This window comes from Bactrocera dorsalis, chromosome 2 (assembly GCF_023373825.1).
Source record: "Bactrocera dorsalis isolate Fly_Bdor chromosome 2, ASM2337382v1, whole genome shotgun sequence".
NCBI classification, from domain to species: domain Eukaryota; kingdom Metazoa; phylum Arthropoda; class Insecta; order Diptera; family Tephritidae; genus Bactrocera; species Bactrocera dorsalis.
In genome coordinates, this window is record NC_064304.1 from 82,137,340 (window position 1) to 82,164,907 (window position 27,568).

General features: G+C 29.0%; 1 protein-coding gene across 29 annotated transcripts in view; it reads right to left on the reverse strand.

Annotated features, from left to right (window-relative positions):
* Positions 1-1,625: 1,625 nt before the first annotated feature.
* The window catches only part of LOC105226572 (TLD domain-containing protein 2), a 240,692-nt gene continuing 214,749 nt past the window's right edge, over positions 1,626-27,568 (reverse strand). For 27 of the 29 annotated variants that reach the window (XM_049450521.1, XM_049450517.1, XM_049450510.1 and 24 more), the window contains 4 exons: positions 6,257-6,378; positions 5,320-5,479; positions 5,086-5,255; positions 1,626-3,903 (listed from right to left, as the gene is read on the reverse strand). In XM_049450521.1, the coding sequence (XP_049306478.1) occupies positions 3,768-3,903; positions 5,086-5,255; positions 5,320-5,479; positions 6,257-6,378 (588 nt within the window). In that variant the 3' untranslated portion in view covers positions 1,626-3,767. Of the gene's footprint in view, positions 3,904-5,085; positions 5,256-5,319; positions 5,480-6,256; positions 6,379-11,440; positions 11,591-19,162; positions 19,957-27,568 lie in introns of those variants that run through there. The other 2 variants (XM_019990392.3, XM_019990391.3) reach the window with 2 other exon arrangements.

Here is a 27,568-nt window from a genome sequence, read left to right on the forward strand (position 1 = left end):
CTGATTAAATCAAGCTACTAATTTCGGTATGGGTTAAGGGGATATTGGCCATGCAAAATCTAAATTAAAAATTAATGCCAAGTGATTTTATGCTCAACTGAGAGATATTTGCTTCAATGCTTAACCTCATTCACCTTGCTATACCTCTTTAAATATTTTTTTCTTTGAAGATAAAAAATTTATTGCAAAATAACAAAAAAAAAACCATTAAAAAAAATATGAATAAAAGGATTTCGGCACCGTTTGAGTTGGTTATACGTACATATATACATGGGGTTTATCTATTTATTGTTTTCACATTTTCAAAGTGATAAGTGGCTGCTTTAAAAAATTCTGTTCTACAAAAATAATATCATGTTTTTCTCGAGCTTACAGGCAGAATATATTGCATTCAAAACCTTTTAACACTGATTAAGACTTCTAGCAAAAACTTGGAAGTTTTCAGTAGGAAGGATAAGGACCCAACAAATCTTCATGATAGGAGAGAGCACGCATTAGAACATAAGAAAAGTGTAGACATACATAATTTTTATTTAAATTTGAAGTTTGAACCAATAAAAACTTGTTAGTCAAAAAAGTTGTTACAAAAAATCAATATAAATTTATAATAATTATAATTTCATTTCGTTTGGCTTCCAAATTTTTCTGAATTTTTCCGATAATTTCCGTATCGAATGTACCTTGTGAGTTCAAATAATTATAATTATAATAATTTCTGACTCAAAATTCTTATACTTCACTGTGATCAGTTATCAGAGCGCCTAAAAGTATGCTAATATATTAACTGATCTTTTAAGAGTCAGCAAAGCTTAAACAAGCAAATTTATATAGTTTTTTCAACTTGATAATAGAGGAAGCCAGGAATCCCCTCTTGAAGGGCGGCATGGAAACTAAGAATATATGTATGTATATTTAGTGGACGAGTTCTTCATGCCAACGATGGATCAGATGAGGTTTTTAAATTAAGTTATTTGTAATAAAGCAATGGGTCTCCAAAAAATCTATAAATATGAGACTACCTAGAAAGTTATCAAAAGCCACATTTGAAATATTTGCATTTGAAGTAAGTTGAGTTACGGTATTAAAGAGCTAAATCACAACTTGCTCGTTTTCAGTCAATTACAGTGCACATTCTGCATACAGCGATTACGCAGTTGGCCGTTTCTGATACAAATATTTAAACATGGAAGATAATAAAAATATATATTTTTGCGGTGTGACACTTGAATTGATGAATAAGATGGATTTGTAGCACGATTTTCACACAATATTCAGCTATCATTTCTTTAAGCTGAATAAGCGCTGATTTTCAAACCTCTAACAGCACAACTTCAAATGAGGTTTTTAGGGGCTTCGGCTGGTTGGCGCTTTTACTCAGTTTACTATCCTTAAGCTGAATGGCTGCTGAAAGCCAAATTATGGTTTTAGTGTACAAATACTGAATTCTGTCGAATATACTTTAAACGGTAATTTTAAAAATCTAAATATTTTCTGTGCAGTAAGCTGTCGGCTGCTTCTGCTCAGGATTCTTTACAATAAATGTAAGTTTGTAAAAATTGTCTTGCTTTTCCCCCAACATACTAACCGAAATTGAATTGAAATTCTAACAACCAAAGAGAACGAAATGAAAGATATTGTGTTTATTTGTTTGTAGTTGTTTTTGTTTGTAAATAATGTATTTTTGAAATTTTCCTTTACGCTCGTTCACATAATAATTACCATATATTTATATATGTATAAACTCTTGATTTGCGTTTAGCGTTCTATTTGTTTGTATTCAACACTTCTTTTTATATAATTATATTAAAATTTTCATAATTTGTAAAGTTAATATTTTCAATTACTTTAGGACGATTATGCGTGAAAAATTACCATCCTGTTAAAGCACTATAACATAATTTTCTGAATTAAAAAATAAACAAACAAAAATACGCGACTTCAATGCTCAATAGTTGCACGTTAATAACAATAAAATAAACGCTACAGTTATGGTCATAATAATAAGAATTAGTTTAATTATTTAATTAAGTGTAAATTACTCATTCTATTAAAAACTTAAGTGTAATTATGACGCAATCAATGCGTTTTTTAACAGCTAGCTAGCTCACAATATTTATGTGAGTGTATATGTGTATATTTTTCGTTTTTTTTTTAATTAATTTTTTTTGTTATTACAACATTTAAAATAAAATTTATGCAATTCTTAAATTGTTAACAAAAATCAAAACATTAAGCAAGTGCTTGCTTCTCAAAGCGCTACAGAAGTGGTGTGGTTGGTGGCGATAAGTATCTGGTAGGTGTGTATATTTGTAGCATATGGCCTGTGACACGAAATCAACAGCATGACGGGCGATGGTGTAAACGCTACACATATGTATATACATATGTATGTCTGTATGTAAGCATTTTTAAATAAATTTATGATTTAAAATTTTTACAGTTGCTAATTTTTTTAAGTTACGTTACGTTACGCCAAGTCACTTTACATTATGTCACATTAAGTTACGTTACGTTACGATAATTAATTTTTTTTTAACCATAATCAATACATATATGTATTTCTATCAAATTAACATATGCATATTACTGATTTTTAACGGTAGTTTTTACTGCGCATACTAACAGTAACATTTTATGTTTTATATACCTTTCAAAACCCAGCAATTTTTTTTCTCAATTTACTCAATCATTATGCTAATATAAAATAAAAGAAAAAGTTATTTTTGTTTCGTTATAAACCATTTTTTATAGGCGCTTTTCCCACTTTTATTCCACAACTTTTTTTACTACTTTTTTTCAATTACTATTTTTGAACGCACAATTCTACAAAATCTACTGCGCTACAAAGTATGCAACAATATTACGTTTAAATACATTTTTTAATTAAATAGTCGTACTTTTCTAATGAATAATTGCACTACGAGCTGCTGCCTCCCGAAAGTAGCGCTAAACCATATGCTGTGCCAGCGAAATAGCTTAAGACTCGCTTTGCCACACAGTTTAGTTACTTTCAGGAGGCTTTCTCACGAAATATTGCAACTTAAGTGTCTCTCGAAAAGTCGACTTTTACATTTTTGTTGTAGCATTATTACATAATAACTTAAATAAAGCAATGACACAGCATTTGTGTGAGTGTGTATGGAGAGCATTCGCACAAAATTATGCTTAGCGCTTATGGTTGTATGTATGTAAATGTATGTGTGTGTAGTTTATATGTTTGCTTTACTACTCTGGCGCTTTTGCTGTTTTTTGTGTTGTTTTTTTTTTACTCACATGACACTTTTAAGGCTGACATTTGACGCCGAGTTGCATGTGTGTTTTCAAAATGTGCTGCGCACGCATGAATGTGCATCCGTATGTATAAAAATAATAATAGCAATTCTTGCCTTTCGTTCTAAATGATTTGCTTAATAGCGCTTAATGTTTAATTTTTATAATATGATTAACTTAATTTAATATGGTTTTAATTATAAATTTCCTTTGCTTTTGTTTTAGCTTGTGTTGTTGCTTCTGCTTTCGCCGCAGCGTACCACAGGTTGCCGCTGGTCGCGCCACCACTTTCTTGTTGTTGTTGTTTTCAACACTTCAACTTTACGGGGCTTTGAGAAGACTTGCTTCGCTTGCATTTGTTGCTTTTCCTAAATTGGTTGTTACACAAAGTCAAATATGTTTGCTCTCTTGTTTTCTTTGATAGTTTTCTTTTCTCCACTAATTATAAAATAGTTTAGCTTTAGTAATAATTTTTTGTATGCTTTCACTATAAAATCTTAAACAAATGCCCAGCATTCGAGTGTTTTGATAACGAAGTCTTCTTGCGGTGCTAGTGGCTCATTGCCGTATGTGCTGCAGGATTGTGATCGCCCTTGGTTGAGGTCACCGTCTAGCCATAGACCAAAGCGACCGCTGAAAAGAGAGTGAGAAAACGGAATTAGTTATTAGTAGAGAGAGAGAGTCTAAACAAATATGTAAGAAATATAAAAAATTAGGATTTGAAAAAAAAAATTGATTCGCTGCAAAGAGTTAAGGCATCAAACCAAATCGAGTATTTTCGCCTTAAAACATATTTTTTCACAAGAAGTGTTTTCGATAATCAGATTTGAGGTCGGTCAAGACCTTGAAATATTATTTTAGAAATATTTTGACAATTACAACAAACAATGAGTTTAAAAAGAGTGTTTGTTATTTGAGGCCTTAAAGAAGGATAGTCATTTTATTTTCAATTTTCAAGAAGCGATTGTAATTGAAAATCATTTATATATTTTAAGAATAAACAATTTGTGTTTTAAATTAAATTTTCATACTTTTCATAGACAATAAAATTTGAAAAATAGTTTTTATTTATTCTTAAAAATTGTAAATAATATTCATCAGTTGATAAGGTATAAAAAATTAAAAATAAATAATATAAATATAATTAAATAAAAATATATATATGTATACATAATTGTAAATATAAACAAATATACATAATTTTCTGTTTTAATTGAAAGATATATTTTCATGAATTCAAAAAACTGTTAAAAAATAATGCTGTTCATGTATTTTTTACTTTTGTTTTAAAGCAATAAAAAGCATTTATTTTTAGGTTTGAAAAATAAGGTTTTTGTTGTTGCGTTTTGTCTGCACTTTTCTAACATGTATCTGACTGGTCTAGGCTAAGTGCCCAAAAAATGTTGTATTTTTAGGTTAGGTGCATGAAATACATATGAATTAAATAATTACCATAATATAGTATTCTCTTAAAACTGTTCTGAGGAACTAAATACATACATACATATGTATTTACAATTAGAAAACTATAATGCACTAAACACTAATAGAACAAAATATATATATAATAATATAATTAAAGATTTTTTAAACCCAAGCTAAAACCCGGCTATAACCGCGTAAGAAGAAGAACCCGAGCTAAGCACATTATCATTAATTACTTCGCTTTTTACTGAGCATTAATGCGTCAAACTTTGAATTATTATTATTATTTTTTGAAGAGAAATTCAAAAAAGTGACTCAAAACGTATATTTACTTAATACGTATGAAAATTATTTGAAATAATTAAATAAAAATGTGATAGATGAACTTACTCTCCAGCACCGATCGACAAGCTCTCCATATTGCCCTTAATGAAATATAAATTCTCGCCGGTCCAATGGAACACTTTAAAGCTGGGATTAAATTTGTATAACAGCGATTCGCCGGTGCCGTAGAAGTGATCGGACACGTGCAGGGAGCAGGACGTTAAAGCGCCAAAAACCTAAAAAATCAAATTTAATTTTGAGAAAATTATTGTGATGATATTAAAGCAAATTTGTACTCACATTATTATCTGTATCTTGTATGACAATTAGTATGGGACTTTCGAGTTTCTGCATCTTTCGGTAGAGCGAATTCAGAGAGAAGCCATGCTGGGAGGTGCTGAATATCAATGACCACGAATAGCCTTCGGCGCGTGCGGGTAGGTGTCCACAAAGTTTTTCACTAAACGGGCGAAAACAAACAACAACAACAATTAAAATAAGTTTCAAATTACTTAAACGTTGTGTCATGATACCAAATGGCACCGTTAAAACACTCTTAATTACATTTTGTTAATGACATTGAGCTTGAAACGACTGAAAAACGTTTTAAGCATTTTTATTAGCATATATACATATATATGTATATATATTGTTTATAAATAATATTCAAATCATTATGTAAATCATATGAGTTTTTAATAAAGGCCTGCCAGTATGTAGGTATGTATGTGTACCGTTTTCGTCACAAAAAATTTTAAATTACGGTTTTAATTTTATTTTTGCAAGTGAAGAAACATGCGCCGTTAATTGATCGTTTTGAAGATTAAATCATCTTTGAATATCAAATGAGTTAGATAATTAAAACTTATTATCATATGCCTACATATGTTTATGTACGTTTATATGTATGTATAAAGTAGAAATCGGCTTCAAAAATTATATTAATTAAATAAATCAGTCATTTATTGAGTCAAACATTTTCAATAATGCTTTACAAAATTAACTACACTATTTTTCTCCGTGTAATATATGGCCGCAAGATTACCCCCGAAGACAACACAAGCAATTCTAAAATTTTATTAGTTATCAAGAACAGTGGTCTAATATTTTTTTTATTAAAAACTTAACTAATACTCATAATTTACTCCAAGAACCACACATTGGCACATTTTTTTTTTCATAAATTATTCTGTTCATAGCTGAAATTGTGTCAAACAAAAATTCTTCAACCACTTACCGATGCTCTTCTGTGAGAATTTCTGTTGTGCCAATTAAATCTGGTATGGGGAAGTCCAAGTCAAAGGAACCGGTTGCAAATAATGAAGCCTTGCGATAGTCATCTGTGCTCATAGACAACACCTGTACCGAAAAAATTAAAGAAAAGCAATTAGTAAATTCTCAATTGTTATTGTAAAGCGTGGCATTGTAAGTGTGTTTGTGGGGTTTGAGGAAGAAAGTTGTAAACATAACCTAGCAAAACAAATATGCAGTTACAATTACATCGTCAATCAATCAATCAAACCAAACCAAATCAATTGAATTCAGTTTAATTAATTAATTAATTAAGTGAAGCAATTTGCTGTAAATTTACGAATATCACAAATATAACGGTGTAAGAAGTCGTGGCTAATAAATACTGCGTGATATATTGCATATACATACATATACATATGTGAATATAGGAACTACGATTCACTTGCTGGTGACGGTGAAATTACAAAATTACAACACAAATAAATTGTACTTAAAAGGTGAAAAGTAATTCTGTGTTGGATAAGGTGAATTATTATATAATATTTGAAATTGTAGACTATATAAAAGTAGTTACAACTAAAAAATACTTATGACTTACTTAAAATAAATAAAATATTAAAAATATTGAATATCTTTTTGAATGAAAAAATGTTAGTTTTTATTTTTTTTTATTTAAATTAATGTAATAGACTTATAATGTGTGTATATATAAAAAAAAACGAAAATTAGTAACCAAAATTTTTAAGCTAAACTGTTGTTTAAATTTACGGTAAATCTTCTGATTATGAGTTGGCGAAAATAATTAAAAAACTTGAAAATTATTTTTAAATAAGATTAGAAGAATAAAACTACATTCAAAAATATTAAAAAAGAAATTAATTGAAAACAGCGAAAAATAAAATATATATTGAGCTTATATTAGAAAATATAACTTACTATATTTTAAAAATGTAAAAAAAAAAATTAAATTACTTAATTAATAATATTTTTTCTTTTAATGTTGAAAATAACTAAAAAACAAAAGTTTTAAATTCTTTGCTCCTTTTGTTAAAGTTTATATATGTAAATGTAAAAAAAATAAAAGAAAAATAAAGAAAAAATATTAATAAATAAAGGTGTAACTATTTATTATATAAACAATTTGAAATAAATCAAAAAAATTGAAGGTTTAAAAAACTTAACAAGAAAAAATGTTAGAAAGTCTAAATTTTCTTCATAATTTTTTTTTTTTTTAATATTGAAAAATAACTCAGTTTATAGCAATTAATCCTCTTCCATCATTTTTAATTTAATAAAAGAAGGATGAGACTATTATTTTATTTTGTTAGCACTTCGTGCAAAAAAAATATTGTTAACTGTGCCATTTGGTGCTGTCCTATGTGAAAGCTTTAAGAAAAAAATATTGCCATTCGGTATAATGAACGATATATACATATAGCTTCGTGTGCACGTGTACATATGTATATAAGAATTTAGCACAAAGTTACATACAAATTTGTTTAATGATTTTTCTCGGTGTTAGTGCTATTAAAAACGGGCAAAACCTGAGCGCAGTGCAAAAAAATCGATTAAATATCATATTTAGCTTATACATATGTGTACATAGAACAGTTAAAAAACAAGATATAACATAAATACGTATATAAATAATCACTGAGAAAGTAAAAACCTAAAAAATGTAAGAAATGCAGCGCATACTCATCATAAACACACAAATACTGTAGATATGTAACTAAATAAATTAAGTTTTATGTAATGCCACTGATAACGGTTATTCGCAACAAATCGTGTAGTATTTATCTTTATAAATATAATTGAATTTGATTTCATATTGCTTTTATAATTTTCACATGCGACGAAACACGTGAAAATGAGGCAAATAATTGCTGATTTATTGATTAAAGTTAAAGTATATTTACACTAAAATATTGATAAATAAATAATTTCTAAGTGGTAGGCTACAATGCAGTTGAACACGTTATAAAACATAACTTGAGTGACAAAGAATTATTTCACGACTTATTTTCAGCTGAAAAAGTTGTAAACAAAAGTGGAAGTGATTTTGATAGTAAACTTGCTTCCAAGCAGTGTTCTTAACAATGATATAATTCATTTGTTTAATTGTTTATATAATTTTGCCTGCAAGTGATACCAAAAATAGTTGTAATTTTCATAGCAGCTGATTTCATTTAAGCCAAGTACTTGAAAACCAAGTACGCACTCAAGTGCCATCCATTATTTGTATTATTTCCTTGCATTTCATAATGCGCTTAGATAGCAAAAATTATAAAAATAAATTGCAATTTAACAGTCTTAAATATTTATATTCATTTTATTCGCAGGATTAAAGTTGTCAAGCGCGCTAAAGACCAAATTCATATTATTTCCTTTTGTTTGTTGAATTTAATTGAAAATATTTACTTTGCTTTATTGATAGCACTTTTCGTAGAAATTCACTATGCAGACTTTTTTACAGCGTAGTAAACAAGTGTTACCTCACGATAAAAAAAATAATGTAAATAATAATAATATATTGAACAGCTGTTTGTAAAAGTTAACCAAACATGAATTTAAATTCATAGCAGTTACACAGATTGATCGAGCAATTCAAATAATCGATAACAGTTCGATATCATAGTTCTGCTTGAATGCAATTATGTAACTTAGTGAATTAAAGATTACAATATTGTATTTATTTATTGAAATAATGTATATAAAGTCTCTCTAAAATTTTTGTAGAAAAATTTCGAATATGAGACTTTCATCACTTTTCGAGAAATGTGTCTAAAGCAGGTTACTTGATTTTTAACCCAACAATAGCAATTGAAAGTTGTTCGAAATGCATATTAAATAGAAATCTTTCATAAAATTTTATTTTTCACATATTTTGGAACAGTGTTGCCAAATATCGAATGAATTAGAGTGGCGCAAAATATTGAAAAATAACTGTCAAACTTAAAATCTTACGAAAACTGTTCGTGAAAATTAAAATTCAAAATATTTTTATATGACAACTCTATTTATACACTTATCAAAAAAGAAAATAATCAAATTTAGTAAAATATTAAAAAGTGACAAACACAGATGCAAAGGCAAAGATGTATTTTGAAATAGAGTTACAACTTATCCAAAAAGGTACAACTTGTCAAAATTTTACAAATTGCGCACACAATGAAAGTCGTTTAGAAATGCAACTCGGCGAATGTATGGAGGCATAAATTTGCATTTATTTTGGAAAAGAGATAGGTATTGAAAAAATTCTTCTGTTAAATTTTGGAGAAGTGTTTTTTAAAGATTTGCTGGCCAAAAATAACAGTGTCTTATTTGCCGTGCTGTAGACGACTTTGAAAAATAGTATTTTTATTTTAAGCGAAAAATTAAATAACTGTCTAAATTTTGTATTCTATATTTGACATACATACATAAATGCAATGAGATAATCGCAGAACTAATGAGTAAAGTAATTAGTGGTTAGATATTTGCATTATATTAGCTCATTCTAACTGTCTAATGTGTAATTGCAAATTGGGTTAACTTGAAGCAAGGAAACTAATATGTAGCAAGAGCGGTGTTACACAATATACAAGTAAAATAATTCGTAAATACATGGATATGGGGAAAAAATTTTTGCTTCATATGAAAACTTTATTACAAAAAATCACTTAATATTTATATATTTTAATTTTTTGATTTATATATTTAAAATACAGCTAACTACTGTTACTCACAAACACTTATTTTTATTTAACGCGCATAGAAACTGAACAGTTTGCAAGCCACAGGTAGGTAAGCCTTTTGTTTACCATATAATCACGTATTAATATAAAATTTGTTATTTATCTACATAGCTATTTGGAAGAGAAAATGCCACGCTCTTATAATTTCGTAAGCTCATAAATCGATAAGATATACTTTAAGCGAGGACACATTTATGAATAAGCAGCAATAAAGCAAAAAATTACATTTGGTAATGAGTGATTTCGACCCAAAATAGCCGTGTACTTTGCGCAAAAACATTGTAGTATACTTTATCTATTCGATTCTGATAGCAACAGTGAACTGCAGGTGACAATAACAATTGGAAGAAATTGCTATAGAAACGTGAATTTATGTCATCAATGTTACTAACTAGGAACAAAATGCCATAAAGTTAAATTTATACTATTTTTATTACCGAAAAATCAATTATATGCTCGTTATATATGAGTTCATTTCAGCTGTTGATGGCAATTCGTCACACAGCGAATGATGTCAATTGAGCGCTTAGTTTCGCACATACATACTACATATTTTAATTAATTATTCGAGCGCAATATGTTCGATTTTGGGCTACTAAACGCGGTTGCTACTTGATTTTGATAAGCATTGTTTAAATGAGAAATTTGTATAGAAGTATGTATTTACGCCGATTTATATGATTTTTGCTACTTATGAACTATCAACGTGTTACCAGCTCAAGGAAAAGCCGTTAGCGCAGAGCTGGAATTGTTTTTGAACCACTGATAGTTACGACAAACAGTTAGAAATTTTAAAATCTGACAACCAATTAAGCTGGCCCCACTTCTGACCTAAAAAAGAGGAAATTAGCTCATGGAGAGTATGAAGTCGACAATGTTAGACTTGCTAATGGTTCAGTTTTTTTAAATGTCCTTTATATGTATGTATATTACCGAAAATCCAGCAGAAACAAGTGATTTAATGATAGTTCTCGTAGCAGCTGAGAACAGAACTGGATTTATATACTACCAAGGACTAATTGTTGACTATAAAGAATTACCCTAAAGCTGTTTAGGAAATGTGTGAAGCTACTGCCACAATGACAAAAATATTTAACACAGCTTCTGATCTACTTGAATTAATTTGAAATCTGTGAGTTGACATTTTACGTTAAAACCAATTTTCTGATGGTTTCGCGTTTTGTCAAGTCATGTGTTTAAAAACACAACGGAGAACACAATCAACAGCAATGATTCACAAATATTTTGCTTGAAATGTGCTCGCGTGTTCCAGAGCACGTTTTACACTACGTGCAACCATTTATTTCCACCACATTTACCAAATTGCATAGCCTACATATCTCTAGCAAACCATAGTATAATTCAATCAAAATAGTTTTCATTTTCACAAAAAGCACTCGAATACTCGAACTAATAATGAGCACACTCACATCACTGCTGCGACGCCGCCAGGAGAGCAGGCTTCTGCGCCTTTCCGTATAACGCGTGAGAAACGAACCTTTCACCATGTTGTTAACACTTCGAATGACAATTTGTTTATTGAACTGACTAGTCTAAGTAGCGGCTATTTAAATAAAGCACAGTTATTTTTACCATTTTGTTTTCGCCAAGTGCAAAAATCGTTATCTAGTGGAAATGCCGCGGCGAAGTACGTAGATAGTGGATGAAAGGTGCAACGGAGTAGTTAAGGGTGCGAACTCGGCGGCTTGGACACTTTTATTATCGGAGAAATATAGTTACATACATATATAAGTATAATTGAAATTATGTTTGTTTGCTATATTTCAATATTTCACAATGTCTCTGTTGACGCTTTGTAGTGGGTTAACTCCACTCAAATCACGATATTGGACATTATTTGCGATAAGCGCCATTCAATTGGCTATAAAATTCAAAATAATCGAGATTCGCACGCGATCTCTGCCGTTCAAAGTAAACAGAGTGGAGTGGGGAAAGCAACGGAGTAGTGAAGTTTATATATTTATATGTATGTATGTATGTTTTTATATATAAAGCGCAAGAAAAGTGGTTATCAGCATTTAAGACAGGGACAAACTGATGGTACTAGGGAGACGGTTAATTTAGTTCGTTGTACTCATGTAGTTTTTGGGGTTGAGAGAAATTAAGTTGATTACGCTTATCAGTCAACTTTTGAAGGATACTGCGTGGCCAATAAAATAATTATGTGAAATTATTTTACTTACACATTACTAACAATTTGAAAAGAAATTAAAAGTTAAGTCATCCGATATCGTCGGTTCCGACAAATGAGCAGCTTTTTGGGGTGAAAAGGACGTGTGCAAAATTTCAGTTGAATATATCAAAAACTGAGAGACTAGATTGATTCAAATATTCATACAAACTTATAGAAAATTATTTGCAATTTGCATCTTGCGCAAAGAAGCGGAATATAAGAAAATTGATGGTTTATAGAAATTGAATTAAATTTGGAAAAATTAAGATTCTACTTCATCAAAACCCGATTTACCTGCACTTTTTACTTACTTGATTGAGATATTATTAGGAGAGTTTAAAAATTGATGATTTTGATACAGATTCTTGACAATCTTAATCCATATACATATATCTTATAGGGCTAATAGCGCTAAATATACCTGAAACCGTAATTTAAACGAATCAAATTTAAAAAAATTTTGAAAACATTGTTTAGCAAAAACTGGGAACCAGCCTAATATAACCACAAATATAGTTTTGAAGTGCTGCAAATGAAGTGTAAAATTTTGGCTTTTTGATATTTTGAAGACATATTATTTGAACATTACATAATTATATATTTTTAAGTAAATTATTTGACACTTATCATAAAGAAATTTTCAAACAGATAACTTATAAGCATTGTCAAATCAATTTTTATCGCTTTCGCTGGGAAACTGAAATAACTTCGGCTACTAAAAGTATTGCGCAATAATATTTGAGAGTCAATAAATATGTATGTATGGACAAATACAGTTTGGTAAAAACTTATTTTGTATATTAGTAAATAGAAAGCAGATTAGCGTAAAAATATTATCATTAAAATAATTTATGGCAACAGTTAAGACTGGCGCCAAGGCAATAGAGATGGAAAGACAGTTGCAGGTTTGTTTTTATTATTATACTTTTAGGTTTTCAATGACGACAGTTGTTTATAAAGTCTTTAAGGTTCGCACAGCCGATTTAACGAAGCTATGAGTATTGTAATAATAAGATTGACTTTGTTTTTCGGCACTACTTCGCAAACTTCATAAAAAAAAAAGAAAGTATTGCGTGGTTTTTATAAAAAAATAGACTTTCTTACCATTTTATTTTTGCCTCAGACTTACAAAATTCTATAATTTGTGTCAAAAAAGTCGGCAATTCCAAAAGTGATGTGGACTGATGATTCATATAATGCGCATAAAAATGTACTAAATCCGATCAGCACTGATGGCTCGAACAACGTGCAACATGTGACGTACTTCAGATTCAAAATACGCTTGGTAAAAAAAGTATTCAAAGCAGCAACGATGAGATCAGCGCAATAAAATAGCAGTTTACAAACGATTTAATATATATAACCGTTATCTGTTTCGCATGTGTTTGCGCAAATCTCGTATAAATCAATGCATGCGCTTGAATAAAGCTAATAAATTAAAAATTTCAGCGTCAAAATTGTTTTCGACATTTTCTGCAAACAAAAAATGATAATATGTCAACAAGCAATAAATAAATAAACAAACTGTAATCAATAGTTAAACCGTTAGTGGCAAAAAGCCCTGAATTACTGTTACTGTTATTCGTTTTTTGCTACAAGTGACTGAAGCGGTCAATGCACCTACTCTCGCGAACGCCGCTGGCAATCAGGGTCAAATATTATTGCGATTTTGCCATAATTGAAGTGGTGTAAACAAGGCATTATACGCATTGGTGACTTATGTGTACATGTGGCAACTGTTGACAGCGCCACTGAAGCCATTCAAATTGAGATTGATGGCCGCATTGCTGCTGCAATAGGGTGAGGCTTCATACAAATATAGATGCCGTTAATTATATATTGGTATTTTATACGTTTTTTGTAAAGAAATATAATGAGTACTTCGCGTTCGCTTTGTTTATCACTTGAAAGCGAGCCCTTGGGTAAACACTACTTGAGTAGGCAGGGTTCAATATACTGTTATTTGCGCACAAAAATGACATAAATAACATAATGTGTGTATTTCAAAAAGTCCTGAACATTTTAAGAGAATAAATATAGATGATAACTAGTTTCTGAGTAAAGTCATGATAAGAAAATTTTAATTTTCCAAACAAAAAACACACATACATGTACATAAATATGTATGTATATTTATTGTATTTAATAATGAAATAAAGATTGTCTAACAGTGCACTTTAAGTTGTAATTATAGTTTGGGTAAATTTTAATTAACAATTGAGATAAGCACTCAGTAGTAAAATAAACTCTCAGTCGGCTGTGCACCTCGCTTGTCTTTAGTGACTATGGTTTGCGACCAGACTTAGTAAGGTTACATACCATATTAGTTTTCGAAAGGAAGTCACCGTCTTTAACATGGTAAATCCAGCATTGCCAAGAGTGCGAATTTTCAGTAACGGATCTTTTTATAATATTAACATATTAACATCTCAACACATCACTTAAAAAAATGTATAAAAAATATTTTTTATTTAAACCATTTAAAGTTGAGGCACTGCGAAGGGTGTGACATCTATGACAAACTAATTAGCTGCTACATATTAGAATAACAGTTTCTGCGCTAATTATGAATTCTTCATTATGCTTTTTACTGCATTGCAATTTTTAAACTTCCTGCGGAAAATTTCTACGCGACAATTGTGACGCTCTTTATAATTGGGTGTGAAATTCTTTATTTGTGAAGAGGTGTGACCTGACAAGTTATGTTTGAGTGTTAAATGTACGATATATAAATATGTATTTATACTTAACATTGAGATAGGTAAGAATTAAAAAAAGAAGAAACGAGTAAATTAGAAATTTGAATTTTTAAAGTTAATACAAGGCATACTTTTTTGAAACTTTCCTGTGATTTTATAGGTAAGTATTAACGATTATATAATTTCAAAATAGTAATACTATGTTAAGAATTGAATTAAAGGTAGTAATTAAAAGTGATCATTATTTATGATAAATAGGAAAGCAGAAACTTTTAATATTTTTATTTCAAATATTTTTTTCTACAACTTCCTTACATTTTTTCAAACACTAGCAAATATAAATATTTTTTTTTCAAATATTCTTTTTTTTAATTTTGTTTACAAAAAAAAATATAACAACAACATATTCTTTACTTTTTCTAGAGTTATTTGCAATTAACATTTATTGTGTTATTTATATTTATTTTTTTCGCGATTTTATATTTTAATTAAGCTTAATATTTTTCCCAGTATTTGCTTAAGTAAATATAATACTTTTTTATAATTTTATTTAATTGAAAAGCAAAGCTATCGGTTAATTTTTTAAGAGTTCTTTTTTCAAAATTTAAAAAAGTTTGCTACTTTTAAATCATTACTGTAAACTTGTTCCGCTTCATTATTTAATTATCTTAACTAATTCACACTATTATAAATTCTTTTCAAAGTAAAATACCCATTAACTTTCATCTCTTATCATGTATACCACTACGATTAATCAAACAACAATTTTTTCGCAGAATTCGCATTGGAATTTACTAAATTTATTAACTCAGAAATGTGCTAATTCCTCATTTGCATTGACATCACAAAATTGCCTTCATCATATTACCAAAATACAAGAAGAACAGGTGCGCATGTATACGTTTGTACATATGTACCATAAGTATGTGTGTATATCCATAAGCGCAAAAAATAGTGCAAGAATCCGAAATATCGTGATTCAAACTTTATTCGGGGTTTTTCATCACACACCAACTCAATCCTCTACATCTGTTATTCATATTTAACTCAAGTACGCCCACTAATGATAAAAATCAATGAATACCCTTTATAATAACATACACTGCTGTCATATGAGCATTTTTCATTGATTATCTGTACACACATATGTGAGTCTAAATTTGTATATTTCGACATTTTATTGGACAAATTACAGTGTTTTCACTCGCAGCTGTCAAAGTGTGCGCGCGCGCTTGTCTGTGGCAATGACAAAGTGCCAATTACCTGGCGGTTGTGATTTTTTTGTTATTGTTATTGCTATTGTTATGAATTGTTTAGGCGGCATTGTACTTTGCTGATATCTACAAAGTCGCGCAAATAAGTGACTCTGAGTTATTGATTTATTCCACATACTTGTTGTATTTTTTTTTGTTTTTGCCACGTCATCAAATCAATTGCGATATAGTCGTTATAATCGCTGAATTACAGGCATTAAACATATCTGCTGCTGTAAACTTGTATTTTGCACAGTAGAAAATTGATTGAGTGTGGGAAAATCAGTGGGCTTCACTAGCAATAAGCAGGTGGCAAAAAAAATAATAAAAAAAACTACATTATTGAAGAAGAAAAAATGTGATTGCAAAGCATGCGAGTAATGCACAGTTGTATGTGCGTTTATTGGGGTAATTTTTATAACAGAAAAAATTCTGTAGTATTTGAATTTAAATTCCCGCGAAGAGCAAGTGCATACTTTTCATTAGAATACTACGGCTGCATTTGCAATTATAAACAACTAGCTGATGATGATTATGTGATAAGTAGTTGCATCATTGTTTTCATTTGCAGGCAAAATATTATATTATACAATTTCTTAGAATAATGTTGGAGAGGGGAAAATAAACTGCTGGGCGTATGAGTAATATTTTAATTTTTTTTGTTAATTCCATTAAGCGCATTACTCATACGACATGTAGCACCAGCACCAGCAGCACATAGGAACGCATAAATTGGATTAAAAAAAGAAAATTATACAACAGTTATGTGCGGGGAAAAAGACAGTCACACATACATTCATATGCACACGTTACAATTATGAGTGAAAGTATGTGAACCAATTTCTAACTGTGTATGAGCGCAATATAAAATGCGCAAACGTGAAATATTGAAAGCATTAACTTCCAGCAAATTCAGCGTAAATTGACCGTGGAAATATTTTTTATATATACAAATGATGAACAAAGTACATGACATGTACAATTGCTCGTATATAGAGAAGCCCAATAGGGAAAATTTTAATTAATTGGAAGAAATTTTGAAGCAAAAGCAACAAAAACTGTTATTACAGATAGAAGAGATAACACTTCATTAAACAAAAAAAGCTAATAAAACAAAAATTATACATATATGAAAAATTCTTATGTAAATATACCAGTAATTAAAACTACTAAAAAAAAAATTAAGAAAAATTTAGAAAGAAGGAAAAAATATATAAAAATTTTATACGAAAAAATATACTATCTAAAAGAACAAAGAAAAAATGTACGATGAGTAAACGTAAAAATAAAAATTGTACATATACGTAATTAAAAATAACAATAAAATTTCAGAAAAAATTAACAAAAAAAAAATATATAAAAATATATATATGTACATATAAGAAAAAAAATATAAATGTATAACAAAAAAATAAAGAAAAATTAATAAAAAATAGTATATTTAAAATATATAAAAAAACATAAAAAAGCGTAAATAAAAAAATTATAAAAAAATTGATATACGTACGTAAAAGGTTTAAAAAATTTAAAGAAATATGAAAAAAATCTGATAGAAAATAATGTCACATTTCGGTATGATTTCGCTCTCAGGGTATGCACATCCGTAAGCATTCAAACATGCACTCGCACTCACACATATTTATTACATAAATTGCAATTTTTTATTCTGCTCCATTTACTGCTGGTATAAAGGGGAAAATATAGAGCAACCTCACAATTGTAATTTATATTTGCGTGTTTTAGCAACGCACCGTTAATGCATATAAACTCATACATACATATAAGCTCATATACGAGTATACTCATGAATTATGCATTTAATATCACAGCGGAACAAAGTTCATGCCCGCAAACGTGCATTACTTTTATGCATAAAGTATATATCTTTTAATATAATATATATGTACATGGCTACATATTTACATGTAGATGCATGTTCGCACATAAACTCGCTTGAAGGTTGAGGAAAAATGGCCTTGACTTTCGTTTGTGCACGTATCAATTAAAAATTCTAAATCAAAGCAAAACAAGGTGGCGACATTTACGCTTTTGTTGTTGTGATTATATAAACTATATAACTATATATGCACATATAAGTACAGCAATACATTTTGTAAAGTACTTGCTGGCGAGAAATGTGTAGACATGTTTTGATCACTTAAAATACGACAGCAGGAAGACATTTACATATAGTCTGAGGAAAATTCAGTTGCTTCGATTGCTTTCAATTTTCTTGCATGACTTCATAGAGTTATATTAAATGGTAAATTTCCCAAAATTGTTACAAAAAAATATTGAATTCAGATTCCTTCTTAGAAAGGCCTAATGAATCAAAAAAATATTTATGTACTCATATCTTTTTTATATTATTCTGGTATATTAACTCATTCAAAATTTTAAACAAATAATTGAAAAAATATTTATTATATTTATATTTTTATTTTGATAAATATAATATAAATATTTCAGGAAAAAAAATAATTAAAGAAGATTTTAATATTTTTATTCTTTCAATAAAATATGAAGGACACTAACTATATAAGAATGTAAATATTTTCAAATCTCTTGTGAAAAGAATGTTATAAAGCCATTAACAGATAAATTTAAGAAGAAATTCAAGAACAAGTTTTCTGTAAATAAATATATGTATGCATGTATATATATTTTGGAAATTTTAAATATCCTAAAAACTGTTCTGAGATAAATATATTATTTTACATATTATACTTTAACTGCATTTTCTCAGAAAAATAAATATTAATATATTTTTTATTTAAAATTAATATTTTTTTTTAAAGTTCGATATTCTCATATTTACAAAAATTAAAAAAAAAAAATTATATTATTTATATTTATTACTGAGATTTCTCAGGGAATATATTAAAGTTTAATATTTCTTTAATTTCAAGGTTTTTTATTTTTCTAATATTTTTAAATTAGGTTATCCGAGATAAATATTTAATAAAAAAATTTGTACAAATGTGTATTTATAAATTTTGTGATTACCTCACGCCGCAGCGCTGGATTTAGCACCAATTCGCACATCTTTATGCCGCTTTTGGTTAGCTTAACTTTTTAGCGCCGAAATAAACAGAACGCAGGCAATTCAATGAATGTTACTTATACGCCACCACGTGCACCACAGAGTATTGTGAATTATTGCGGTTTAACCACACTATATACTTAAATAAGTGCAAAGACACAGATAGTTTGCGATTTATCACAAATTATCGTGCTTAAAAGCTGCTTGAACTTTAAACTTAATTAAGTGCACTACAAGGGGTCCGCCGAAGTGCTAATTGCTGATAAGCGGTTATCGCTGCTGCTTTGTAATAATTTCACACGCTATTCAAGTGGAATGCCGATTTTTTTATCTTTAGCTTCTGTATATGTATTTTTATCTGGAAAATGTGTGCCACTAACACAGTCAGAAATGCATGTGAAGCTACAAAGAAGCCTTTGTTGCTCTTTTTTATTTTTTCACTAATTTTTCTGTTTTTAATTTGGTCAATCCGTTACAAAACAACGTTAATTTAAAACTTAAATTTGTTTTGAAATTAACGGGGACCACACGCTTTGCCGCGCTTTTCGCAAAAGCTGTCTGCTAGCTTCCACGATTTAACACAAACTGTTGCTCAATCAGCGGGCTTGAACCGAATGAAGGGTGTCTGAGGCTGGCTCTCGCCGAGTTGCACCAGCTGACTCTTAACAGTTTTATTATTAGCGGCTTCGCAGCCGGTCTGCTGTCGTGTCTGCTTGACTGACTAAACTGTCTGGCTCAAAACGTGGCCAACGTGTTGTTGTTAAAGTGACCGCATGCTAGAATTTCCAGCTGCACTTCAATGGCTTGCGTATGTGTGTGTAGCGATGTGCGTGTGTGCGTTGGCATACTCACAGCATGGCGCTCAGTTGCGCGACTGAGCGCGCAAAAAATAGCAAAAAGTCGTAAAGCTCTGGCAAATTCACATTTTTTGTTGCAACTGCCGAGGCAAAAATGTAAATATGTATGCGTTAAATACCACACCGTGCTAGGCACCTTTTAAATTGCCGGTTTGTTTTGCCTTCGCATTTATTTTTAATTTTATTTTTATTTGTTTTGCAACTCATTGCAATTGTTTTCTTTATTTAATTAAAGTTATGATATTTGCATATGGTGTGTGTGCGCAAATTTAGTAGCCAGAGATTTTTTAATATTTATTATAATTAGCTTTAGATAATTATATGGCCACGCTGTTTGTTAGGTTAAGTGCGATAGTTGGAATTTAAAATAGAGTTTATTCACAACACAATTTGTACTTCGTTCGGTAACAATTATCCATTAAGCAACCAAGTACTATTTAGTACTTAATTACTGATATATGTAATTCATTATATTATTTATTGCTTAAAAGAAGCACTGATAAAAGAATTTTTTTGAAAATCGAAAATTTTTAGAATAATAATTTTATAGTATTTTTTGAATATATTCCCAATTGTTTTAAACTATAAAATTTTATTAAAAACAACAATTTTTTGAATAAGTATAAGAAGAAGAATTTTAAAGTATTTTTCGAAAATATTCCTAATTTTTTGTTCGAATATCAATTTTTTTCTCAAAATTGAAATATTTTTGAAACTGAAAAATTTTTGGGATTAGAATTTGATGGTATTTTGAGAATAATTCTTTTTTCCAAAATAATTTTTTTTTTTAAATCAGAAGTTAAACTTTTTTCGAAAAAATATAAATATTTTTCTGATTTCAAAAAAAAATTTAAATATGTTTTGAAAATTTAAAATTAAAAAAAAATCGAAGTATGTATATTAATATAAAATCAAAAATGTTTTATAAATATGTTTTGAAAATTAAAAAATTAAAAAAAGAAATAAATTTAATTTTTTAAATTTTTTTTAATATGTTTTGAAAATTCAAAAATTTATTTTATTGTAGAAAAAAATTAAATTTATTTCGATTTTTTTTCTAAAAATTTTGAATTTTCATTTTCATTTGATTTCAAAAATCAAAAATGTTAATTGTTTCGAAAATTCAAAATTAAAAAAAGTTAATTAAAACTTAACTAATTTTAATTTCTAATTACGGGTTTAAGATTTGATAACGCCATGATTGATTTAAATGATATAATTTGCTGTGCCACTTGAAATATGAATGAAAGGATTTTTTCGAAATAACGGTTAATAGTGTTTGAAAATTTTTTTGAAAATCAAACCAAGTGAATTAAAAAAGAAAAAATTTATGCTTAGCTACAAAAAAATGTTTTATAATTTTTTGTTAATAAAAAATTAAAATTTGAAACAGAAAATCTGAATTCAAAAATGCAAAAGAAAAATAATTACTTCGAAGTTAAAAATATAAAATATTTTTCTTTTTTTCTTTCTACCCCCCATTGAAGCATTCTCATTCGCGCATTTTGTAACTAATTTTAGTTATTTCTTTAATTATTCATAATTGACAGATATCAGCCATAAATTTGTGCAACAAAACGGCATTTATTGTGATTTTTTGTGTCCTCAAAAAGCAAATTAAATTTTGCTTGAGTATTTTGTGCGAAGTAAATGTATGAGATGTGGGAACACTTTGCGGCAGGCACGCGATATTTTTTATGCACTTAATTGAATATTTGCATAATTTTTAAATATAAGTTATTTTTAATAAAAGCAATGGAGTCCAGCAACAATAAACAACAAAACAAAAGCGTAAACAAATGATGAAATAATTGATGGTCTGCTTGGGAAGAAAGAATAATTGACTGCTTCCTCATTGGCAACTGTCTGAGAAACAGTGCAAGACAATATGAGGAAGAAAATTTTACAAACAAATTTCGAGGTAAGGGAAAAAGCGAACAAAAATGCGCTTAATTTTAATACATTTTAGCACAGAGGCAACAAAATATGAGTTTAGTAAAGCAAGGAAAAGCACATTAAAGGCAGACTCAAACGTAAACAAAACGGAATACACGACTGCCAATGCTAAAGACTGCAAAAACGAAATGAGGGCAAAGCGCTGTGGGGGCAAACACTCGGACAGTCGAATGACTGATAGTCTGAAGCTGCATTAGTGTGTATTCTAAACTGTTTTACTTTTGTAAACAATTTGTTTTTCGAAAATCGCTTCCGCTTTAATAAATTAAACATAATTATATAGTTTTGAGCAAAACAATAATTGTGAATTCCAATATATGTTTATTTTTTTCAATTGTTGTACAGTATATGTTCTGACTCACTACGAAAATGAAAAACCTAGTTCATCGTTAGTCAGATATAACAGAAATTCTTTGAAAATAGTAAAAGAGAACAGATATGGTTCTATGGTGTCGCAAAGCAGCTTTTAATGTAATGCCACCTGAAACGTTCTAACAGATTTGTTTGTATAGTTTCTTGAAATTTAATAAAAGAGAAGAGGTGTGGACTCTACAAATCGAACGAACAGCCGCTAGTTTAAACTTTCCATTGGAGGTTCCAGAATTCGAAGTACTGTGAAATTAAACAACAGAAAATTAAGTTTCTAAATCGATGAAATGATCTGAGTAATTTGGATAAATTTTTAATGACGTGAAAACTTCAAGATACAAAAGTTACTAATTACTATAAAAGTAGCTGAAGTCGACTTATTTACTCAGATTTGCCTATAGCTTATCTCTAAATATTTTTGAAAACCTTTTTGTCAAAAAGGGTATATTTTCTATAAATTTTATAGCGTAATATAAAGGCTTCCTTAACTGTACATAATTTTTAAGGTAAATTTGTCGGTGGACCTTCATTAGTTCGTTTAATTGTGGGGAAAATTATGTGATTATACAAAAACTATGTATGTATGTATGTGCATGTAAGTAATTTAATGCGCATGTGAAGACAATCCAGTTCATATTGGTTTCAAACAATAGTTTGCTGATTGCAAACAACAAAGTCATTATGAAATAACCACCTTGACAGTGTTAAAATTTATAATTCGTCATAAATATATATGAATCTGTGGCACATGAAGGCTTTTAGCAATAATAAAGCATTTACGATCTTTATCGCTTTCATAGGGATGACTAAAATACATTTCACATGTGGATGAAACGTTCGCACTCGCCGTCAACATTTGATTTCATTAATAGAACCAACAAACTGGTTCAAATTGGTTATGCAGATGAAATCGCTATTCACACTTGCGTGCAAAATAATAGCACACAAAGTGACATGTGTTTAGATGTAGCATACATTTCAACGCAAAACGAAATTCCCGAGCAATCAGTTTTATTATGTGTTGAGTGCAAAGCAGTGATTTTTAGGTAAAAAATTAGCAAAATCGACACTATGGACACACACACTCACACAATTGAACAAACACACATGCAGATCGTTTGTGCCAAATATAATTTTCATTTGAAAATATTTGAATTGTTTGCTTAAAATTAGTTTTGCAACGCTTCATGCGTCAAATATTTACCTTGTGCTCACTTCGAATATTCGCAAACATTATAAAGTGCCTTTCGAAATATATGAGTTTTATATTTCATCAGTTATGCGTAGATACTTTACATATGTATATTTGTATGTAAAGTTATGTATTCTTTTGAACAATTTTGGCAAGGCTTGAGCAAAACTTTCGTATTGCTTATTTTTCGCGTTAACTAACTTGGTTGTTGTCGGTTTGTCACGTTCTGGCAAGAGAGAGGCACAGCTATAAACTGTTGCCACAAAGTGGCACATCCGAGCATTAAAGTGACACGAACAAAACCACATTAGAATGAGCTAAATAATGCACATATGCACAATAATGCAGTTTTTATATAACGGTGAATATGCACATACACATATACATATATAAAGGTGATATATACATATGTACATATATGCATTTGCAACTGAAAGGCTTAAAACACAAGGTAATGGAAGAAATAAGAAAAGTGCATTAAGAGCAAAGAGATTGCAGAGAGAAATGTTGCTTGAAGAACGAAAGAAAAAAAAACGATTTTAACAGTATAAAAACCCGTTAACTGTAATTTGATACACTGCTGCCATAATAGGCGAGACAAATAGGATCAGAGAGCAAAACTGTCTCCAAGCACAAACTTACATACATACAAATGCAGTTATACGAGTTGCACTCAGCGTCGCCAACAGTCTGTGTGCCACATATTCGTATTTACTAAGCCAATATGCGGAAGACAAGAGTGCAAATAGCCTGGCTGTAAGCTACGGTAGACGCTGCAGCCGAAGTGATTGTTGCTGTTCGAAGTGCTTCAACGCATCGCAGCAACAGTGCTGCCGCGTTGCAGCTGCTGGCGGCACTTATACACATGCTAGTGGTTTGTAAGCCGGCTTATTACATACATACATATGTACATATGTATTTACTTGGACCAAACTCCAAGTGTGATTTTATGATTTCGATGAATAGCAATTGAGTTGAGAATAGTCTCTCCCAACTCTGGTAAATTATTTTTTATAATAAAAAGTCCATTGGCCAGTTAATTGCAGCTAAAATATACATGTGCATGGTATATGCAAATATGTGCTATATTTAAATAGCATTGAAATCGATCTAATAAATCAATTAGTTTCACATATCGCTCATATATATAAACGAAGAAATCAATTTTCCATTACAAGGTGATTCATAGTAATAAAAACATTAAAAAGAAAAAATATTTTGAAACTGTCATACATTAAATATTTTACTATTAAATTTTTTATATGCTTTTAATTAAAGTTTTATTACTTACTTTAATTTTTTTTATTTCCATTATGTCATAATTTTAATTTTTATTTATTTTAATTGTTACTGTTTTAAATTATTGTTCATGAATATTCTAGTTATTACTGAATATAAATTTTAGTTTATAATGCTTTTATAAGGTTTCGTTAAGTAAAATGTCTTTGTTTGCATTTTAAGCCATTGCGATTTGGTTAATATTAGGCTTTCATTTCATGTGATTTTATATTTTATTTTAATTTATTTTATATATGAATTGGTATTTAATTTTTTTTTATATATATTTATAGTTTTTATAATTTATATTTTTGTATTTTTTATATTATTATAGTTTATGTTTTTAATATTTTCATATTTTTGTATATTATTAATGTTATAATTTTTTTTGACATTATTGTATTTTTAAATAACATTTGTATAAGTTTTATTAATTTTTATTTATTTTTGTAATGATTGTTCGATATTTATTTTATTTAATGTGTTTTTTGCATGTTAATGCTAATTTATGGACATTAAAAAATTTAATCGCTTAATTTTAGTGCATAAGTTTTTGTTAGCAATATAATTAAAAATCGTTCTTATATTTTCCTTTATTATTAATTGTATTAAGTAATTTTATTATTATTTTTGTTTTTATATTATTGTGGTTTTTATTTCATCCTACTTTGTTAATATGTCTTTACATTCAAATTAAATTTTAAGCATAAAACTACCACAAATTTGAATATTTCATACAATAATATTATTATTCTTAATTTAACTATGTTTGTCAACATTTTATTCAATTTTTTTTTTATTTTCATTAAATATAATCAATTTAACGAAATTTTTGTTGTACAATTGCATTATTAATTATTTTTCTTTTCAATTAAATTAATTATATTTAATTAATTTTTTGAATTTTTTTATGTTACATTTCTACTTTTTAATTTAGCTAATTTTTTGTTTATTTAAATTTGCATTCATTATCGCTTGTTTTTCAACATAAATTAATTATATTTTGATTTGGGTAAATAAAAATGTATTTTTATTTATTTTGATTTTTTATTTATATGGTTTTTATTTGTATGTTTTAACTTGCAAGCTCATTAATATTCCATGAGTCACCCTGTTTGTGTGCATTCGAAACCCACCCATTTCATTGACCTCAATATAGGCTACGTCTCATTTTTATTGACAAGGATCGTTGAGTTTATTTTTCATTTTTTGTGGATGTCTAAAATGAGCATGTTTTTGTGCAATTTCGCATATTGACGAGAGCGAAGAGGCGCAGGCCAATGCCTTATTCATGGTTTTATGAAAATGCTTTGTGTTTTAAAAATGTTTGGTAGAATCAGAAAAAAAGTGAAAGAGCACTTCAAGTAGCATTTGAATGCAATTGACAGTAAAGTATTGTAATTTCTACAATAATCACACCAGTATGTACATAAGTGCACGTTCACACACTTATTATTGAGTGGCTGTCCATAATTGCTGTCAAGACATAAAAGTCTATTTGAAGCAACAAAAGCAAGCGCAATAAGGAAGCAAGATGATATTAAATATTGACAATTTATATTTATTTTTATAATTTTTTTTCTTTTTCATATTTTTCCTCATCTATTTTACTAACTGTCAACTTTGGCGGTCGTCTATTTAGACTGAATGTTTAAAGTTGTTTTAATTGTTCTTTTTGTTGTTTTAAATGGGTGATGCACAAACATCTGTATTGAAATCAAAACATGTCGTAAGTTAATTGACATTTTACGCTTTCCTTTGAGGCGTGCGCTTCAACTGCAATGCCAGCGTGCTGCTGCCGTCAACTCGCCGCCATGCCATGCAGTATGCGGCGCAACAAGTCACGTCTGCGAGTCGATTCATCGCCAGCAATCTGTTTTAGCAATCAATTCGAGTGTTTGTTGAAAATGTTTTTCTAACACTGATTTCATGCGAGCGATTATTCTCATTGAAACGTTCAGTCAGCAGCGCATCTGCCCGGTTTGCATTGCCCGCGGACTCACGTGGTATTCACATTTGCATGAAAACTCCAACTATTTTGTTTATATTTGTAAACAAATATTTATTAGCTTATTAGCTTACGTGAAAGTTTATTTTTTATTATATTTATCTTTCAATTGTTATCTATTACACTTACTAACTAAATAGTTGCGGTGTTTTGTTTTCATTTGCGTTCCGAACAAGCGCATACTATTTAAAATATGTATGTGTGTTTTGGAGAGTGAGTGTGAGAGGAGAGCTGTTTAGTCAACATTTAATTATTTGTTTGTAGTTTCAAGATTTTTTTTTTTATTTTTTAAATATTTTGCTACTCTTTTATGGTACAAGTATTAATTTTCCGAGAGAATGTTATTAAAACAGAGTGACATAGATGTGGAAATACTAAAAAAAAATAAAGTCATTATTTATATAAATTTTTGGTATTTTTCTGTTAACAAAAGAAGTCTTCTTCCACGTTCGTATAAGATAGTATGTACATATACGTAAGTATGAAGGTGCATTTTATTTCTAAGCCCCACGCTGAATATTGACTTTTTAGATATGCATGTGAGCCTTTTCGGTGTGAATAACATATTCCATTGAAAATTCATCACTTAATTTTTTTTGAAACATTTTCACAAAAGCTTTGTTTAATCCTTGCTTTAGCGTGATATTGTCTACTTTAAATGTATTATCGTTAATAGGTCCGTATCAATTGGTCAATATACATACAATAT